Source organism: Perissodus microlepis, chromosome 3 (genome assembly GCF_051167445.1).
Source record: "Perissodus microlepis isolate ML-2025 ecotype Zambia chromosome 3, ASM5116744v1, whole genome shotgun sequence".
Taxonomy (NCBI): domain Eukaryota; kingdom Metazoa; phylum Chordata; class Actinopteri; order Cichliformes; family Cichlidae; genus Perissodus; species Perissodus microlepis.
Window position 1 is genome coordinate 45,545,567 of NC_140463.1, and position 6,306 is coordinate 45,551,872.

The window sequence follows — 6,306 nt, forward strand, 5'->3', positions numbered from 1 at the left end:
TACAGAGGCAGAGAATGGTGCGTTGATAAATAATATACCTGCTTTCTCTATAAATGCATTTAGCATTACCAGCTTAGTCTTTGGTTTGACTCCTGGGCCTTTCTTTTTCCTGCATCCAGGTCTGTTGGTGTTGTGCACTGCTGTTTTTTCACCTTTTGTCCTTTGATTGTAGAAATGTGATGCATTCTTTACTGTGTGCTCATCAATCCAGGCTACCATGGAGCAGCTGGAAGTGCCGGTGTTTGGACTCTAGCTGTCATTTTCCTCATTGGTCTTATTGCTACTGGCGCCTTTATCCTCTATAAGTTCAAAAGGTGAGTCATGTATTTTACAGTGCTGTCACCTTAACGACGTAGGCACAAAAAAAACTGACAAAGAATGGAAATCAAACGTTGAAAGAAAAACTTATGAGGTGAGCTCTAAAGTCAGTAGTTTTGTACAGTAACATAATATTTGTAATATTGCCTCTGTGCACCACTGCAGTGGATTGTAAATGAAACAATTAAGATGTAATTGAAATGCAGACTTTCAGCTTCACAAGCTAGGTGAGGGCTATTCTTTCATTATTCCATGATAAATTAAGCAGAAAGATCCTGATAAAGTCCGAGTGTTGAATTTGCATGTCTGTTGACTGTAACTCTCAAAATGGGCTCTAAAGAGATGTCCATGGAAGTGGCTGTGAGTTAAAACCTTAGACTATAGTTTTGGCAGTGCATTTCTTAAAAACGAAGAAAAAGAAAGAATGCAACGGCCAGCTCAGAAGCACTATTGTGGCTATGGAAGACAGTCACAGAATTCTTTCCTTGGTTAAGAACCCTCTTCAGAAGTTAGGCATATCATTGTTAGAGTCTACAAAATTTTACACTTGAATGAAATACAGCAGGTTTACAATAAGGTGCAAACCACTGGTTACACACTAATGGTGAAGCCATTTTGACTTTGCCAAAAAATATCTAAAGGAGCCTGTAAAGTTCATACGACATTATCTCTCAACTATGATGGAGGCAGTGTTACTCCATGGTCATGTATGGCTGCCAGTGGAACCGAGTGTTTATTGATGATATGACTGCCGATAGTAGTACAAGTAGTAGAGTGAATTCTGAAGTGTACCGGGCTACTTTCTTCAAAACAGACAGTGCTTCACTGTACAAATGACCCAAAGCATACTACAAAAATTCACGAAAAGTTTTCAAGGCGAAGAAAAGGTGCCCGTTTCAGTCATCTGAAGTTATCCCAATTGAATGTGTTTTCAGTTACTGAATACATAACTGAATGCAGAGAGACCCACTTACAAGCAGTAACTGAAGGCAGCTGAACTAAAGTCTAAGTGGAGTATCTCAAGAGATACTCCACACAGCATCTGGTGAAATCACCCTGGATTTTCTAAGCCTCTGAAAATGAAGGACTGTGTCTAAATATGGCTTTAACTCCTACACAATAAATGTAATACTTCTGTTAAACGTCCTCAATTAAAGCTGAAAATCTGAATTTTAATTGTAACCTGACTATTTAAAATCCATTGTGGATAGTGTGGAAATCCATCAAATGTTCAGGTTCCATACCAAAGTAAGTGACACAAATTGAAACATCCCTTAAGTTAGATTGCTACAATATTGAAATTTTGTAATGATGTGCATGAACTAAAATGTATCCATCTGTCCAGTATCTTTAGCTACCACCAGCTATTTTAATAAAAATATCATATTCCCTGATGGTTGCATACACCTCATGATGTTTGAAGTCATACCTCCCAACCCTAAACAGTTGAATGAAAATTCACATTGTGCATGCTTCTTGTCATATCAGTAACCCACCAGCAGCACCTCCCTGTGTCCCTAACACAAATATCCACAAAAAGTCACTTAAAGAACGCAATGGAAGACTATACAGCCCCGTCTTACAAAAACAACAAATCCCACAGTCCTTGGCTTAGGCCTGAGGATGCATATCCCCCATTGTTTTTCAGGAAGCTTCCATGCACCCACAACTACGCCCAGATGCACAGTGTAAAGGAGCAGGAGATGATCAGCCCTGTCAATCACAGTGAGGACACCCAGCAAATCATCCAGGGTGAGGAGTACATCGATGACGACCTGGACTCACAGACTCTAGGTAACGCAGGAGGTAGCCCCGCCTTCCGTTCCCTAATAAGGACTACTACTAACCACTGCTACTAAACCCAAGCCACTAACACCAGCAGCTAACACACACCAAGGTACTGAAGGACTTCCCCCTTTTTGTTATTTTTACTGCCATTGCAGTTCTTTGAGGTTTATTATCGTTGCTTCTAAAGTAGTCACATAGCATTTCATGGTCATCAACAAGCACAGCTAATCATATTGCATGTCATTCAGTAATTTTTGCACTACATAATGCCTAAGGAATCTGAAATGTTAGTGTTACTGAGTTATACTTGTACACTTGCCAAAATTATTTTAATTTTATCATACATGACCTGATGTCTCTATATAATAATTTCTATAAATTTTATGACAAGGTTTTTCATAAAATACAATGCAACCACAAAACAATATGATGGCTATGGTTATGATGGTAATGAATTGATTTGTGATCATAGATATAGTGGATTGTTAATGGCGGTCACCATTAAAGTAATCATTTTTCTTTCCTGTCAATAATAAGTGCATTCTTTGTATATCTACATATTAAACTATCTTTGTCACAACTATTATTGTGACAAAAGTAAATCATTCTTAATTTTAAAGCCTGATTGTGTTCTGTTATATAAGATTAGAATCTTTTATTTTTTTTTACCTCTGTTTCATGTAATAAAGCAAATCGTATAAAAATCCCTGTCAGCATGTAGATCCTGTGAGGGTTTGGTCTACTAAGGAGTGCTTAAGAAAGACACTGAGATTAGCAAATTGCAACTGGCCAACTTGGTCCTGTGAGTTCTATTTAACAATATAAAGAAATATATATACGAATTTTACTGATTAGAGCATGTGGAACAACTAATGATTTTTGAAGGAAAATCTTAAACGTAATTTGTGTTTTTATACCCAATTTTGAGCCAGCACGCTGGAATTCTTAATGAAGTCCAGAATTATTCAAACAATTAATCAACCATAGCATTAAATCAAGTTTACTATCCAAGAAGGCAAATTAATTATTACATTGTAATTATATAATTATGTGCTTTACTATTTTTTCTGCTTTTTTGTGAAATGGTACATTTTGGAAGTTTTGGTGTTATGCTCACAGTCAGAACTGTATGTCACAGGACACCGTCTAATACTATACATTGCTTTATGTCATATATAACACTTTTACATAACTGTAAGTGGGCTTACATATGTGTTTTATGTATATTTTATATGTCTCTTTAGCATCTCTCATATTCTTTTTTATCTCTTTTTTACCAGGCACTCATTCGGGTGTGGTCCTAAACATGAACTGCAGAGAGCTACACAGTTAGCAGACCAGCTGATGGCCACCATGGCAATGCTGAAGAGCTAGTTGAGGCGAGCCGAGCTGGCTAATGAGCACAGGGACTCCACTCTGCCTTTTTCCTTCTCTCGTCTTTAGATTTTCCCTCTCCTCCTCCTCTGTCAGGTCACTTCACTCTTCCATGGACTCTTCCACTCTCCTGCTTCTGGGTATTGTGTTAATTATTTTGGGGAAGTGGCTGACCATGGTGTTGGGACTCTATTCAGTAATCACCCCTTTTTTTGTGCCAGCCCTGGAGACCCTGGACACAAGGGCCAGTGGCTCAGTTTGAAGGCTCATCTGTACACTGTCTGTCTGATAACACAGGTACAATCAGCAAGCATGTCTCACAAGACTGGTTTCCACTGATACTGACAGTCAGAGAGATAGTTGAAACCACCAGAGACCGGTGTGCTAAAATGATTTGTGCGCACTAAACGTAGTTTGCATTGTTCCCCTCCATTATTGTTGCACCCCACCCCCCCCCCACCCCCCACACACAGTTATCATTCTGCTCCTCTCTTCAATGGCAATAATAATCTCAATGGAATGTAGGATGTGATATAAACCCTTGTGAATTTGCATGTGATGGGTGTACACATGCAAACACAAGAGGGCAGTGTTGCACTTTTTGAAATCTCCACTGACAAGTACTCTTACAGCTCAGCTTCTTTGGAATATACTGTATGTACACACAGCTTTGTTTATTTAACAAAAAGAAAAAGAAAAAAAACATTCATCTCCATGTGTTCCTGTTTAAAAGTAACAAAATTTACAGATGTGTGGTCTGTGATGTTTCTGATTAGTTTCACCTTTGTCTGTCCCATGGTGCCTGAAACAGCAGACGCAGATCTGCTCAGTGACATTTCCTGTTATTTAGTTATTTCTGGAAACAGTACAGCCCTTTCTCCTTGTCCTCATCCCCGTCCTAACACTTTCTGGGTCAGAGCAGACCCCCTGGAGACAAAGGTTGCCGTCATTGGAGGGAAGCTGTAGTTGATATATTTTATTGTATCAGCCTATATTAGGCAAAGCTTGTGGTGGAATCACGTCTCCTTAAAAGTTTGGTTCATTTTAAATGTGTAAATATGATCGGTGATTTACTCTTTGTAAATATCCCCTTTGTGTGTGTGTTTTACACTAATACCAAAATACATCACTTTTTTTACCCCTGTTTTTCTGGAGTTTCCTGCCACAGAGTTTCCCAGGTTTGAACAACATCTCACTGTTTCCACTTTCCTCAGCATCATTGCCTGCTTTACATTTTTAGGTATTTTCATTATAATGTCATGAGTAGGGATATTTCACTGTCTTTATTGTTAACTGGAAATAATTTTCTTGTCTTATAAAGATGCTCACAGTTACACAGTGACAGCAATGTCGATGGATATTTTTGATATACGGTCAGTTTTTCTTTTCCAGCACATGTAAAACACAAATGAGTGTTTCTGTTACCTTTTGACAGTCATTTTATGTTTTTTTTAATTGAACTAATGTGAGCAGTTGCTGTCACAATGCACCAGACAGCAGCTGAACAAGTCTACAGATGTGTCAAGAGGTCTTTGAACGGCCTTGTCACCACCCTTTGGTCCATCTTGTATTTGATGCAGCAGATCGTGTTCACTCCTCCTGGTTTGATTCATCTTTTGTACATATTCTGCTCATATTTTTGTTCTTAGTTTTCTAGTGATGTGTCATCTTTGTATCAATGTCCCCTTAAACACAGGGGAAAATGGGAGTTATGATGTTCCAGTGTAGTAGTCAAGGAGTTTCACATATGGTGGCACAGTGTAACACAGCAGTGTAATTATAACCACGATTCTATGCTTTAATTTTTCTCTGGTCTGTTCGATCTTTTGGTTTTGCAATTAAAATCAACTGTGTTCTTTTCAGGAAGCATAGTGCACTCAACCTGCATCATGGAATAAATCACTCCCATAACGTGTATGTCTCTTTAATTTGTATAATATCATCCAGTACAACTGTTCATGTGCAGTTTGTCACAGTGTTTTGCTAACTAAAAGTCCAGCTGCTGTATTTCACTGGGGGAGAAAAGAAAGAATGCTAACTCAACTCAGAGATGGAGAAAGATAAGAAAGACAGCAAATGAGAGGAAGAAGAGAGGTTGGATTTCTCAGTGTGCAAAAAGCTCACATATAAGTTCTCTTTTTAAATCAATCTGTTAAAGTCAATCATTGTTTTTTCATGTTGTGAAAAATGCTGCAGACTGAGGTAGACTTTATTATTTAAAAGGAAGATCCTCTGAAGGTTAGTACAGGATAAACAGGTTAGTTTGCTGTACTGATGGCTACTAAGTAAAGAGCAGTGTATGACTGCTGCACAGTGGCCATCTAGTAAAAAGTTACTATAAGGTGTATACTGCCAATGTAGAGGATGGAAATCAGCCTGGACAGCTCGAGCATCACACAAAATACAATGAGGTGACCAAGTTCATGCCATCAAAGTCAGTTAAGATAATGTGGAGCTTCTACCTCCTCTGCCTGGTCAGACTGCTCCCAGAGGTACTCCAAGTGGAAACTTTGGCTGAGACCTTGGGAGTTTGAGGAGGAAGCAAGGCCAGGGTAAAAGCTTTAGAGCTTGAATGCCAGCCAGATAACTGCCGATTTACCTGCCACAAAGCAAGCCCTGTATTGTGCCTATGACAGATTTTACGTGGTTAAGGACATTATACTGATTATTTGAAGAGTTTCAGGTGGATTTTCATCTGAGTGCTTGCAAAGAATGAAATGGTCAAAGGAAATTTGGATCTTGCCGCTCCAATGTAAAATCATTGGAAAAACTCAGTAGGTGTGCATGCCTCCTAAGTGGAACAGATTTTGGATTATAATGTCAACG

The 6,306-nt window shown here is 38.7% G+C and overlaps 1 protein-coding gene across 4 annotated transcripts in view; it reads left to right on the forward strand.

Annotated features, from left to right (window-relative positions):
- sorcs2 (sortilin-related VPS10 domain containing receptor 2) overlaps positions 1-5,391 on the forward strand; it is a 355,461-nt gene extending 350,070 nt beyond the window's left edge. For 2 of the 4 annotated variants that reach the window (XM_084924623.1, XM_084924626.1), the window contains 3 exons: positions 212-314; positions 1,922-2,215; positions 3,387-5,391. In XM_084924623.1, coding sequence (XP_084780749.1) covers positions 212-314; positions 1,922-2,177 — 359 coding nt within the window. In that variant the 3' untranslated portion in view covers positions 2,178-2,215; positions 3,387-5,391. The remainder of the gene's footprint in view (positions 1-211; positions 315-1,921; positions 2,216-3,386) is intronic. The other 2 variants (XM_084924624.1, XM_084924625.1) reach the window with 2 other exon arrangements.
- The last annotated feature ends 915 nt before the right edge of the window (positions 5,392-6,306 follow it).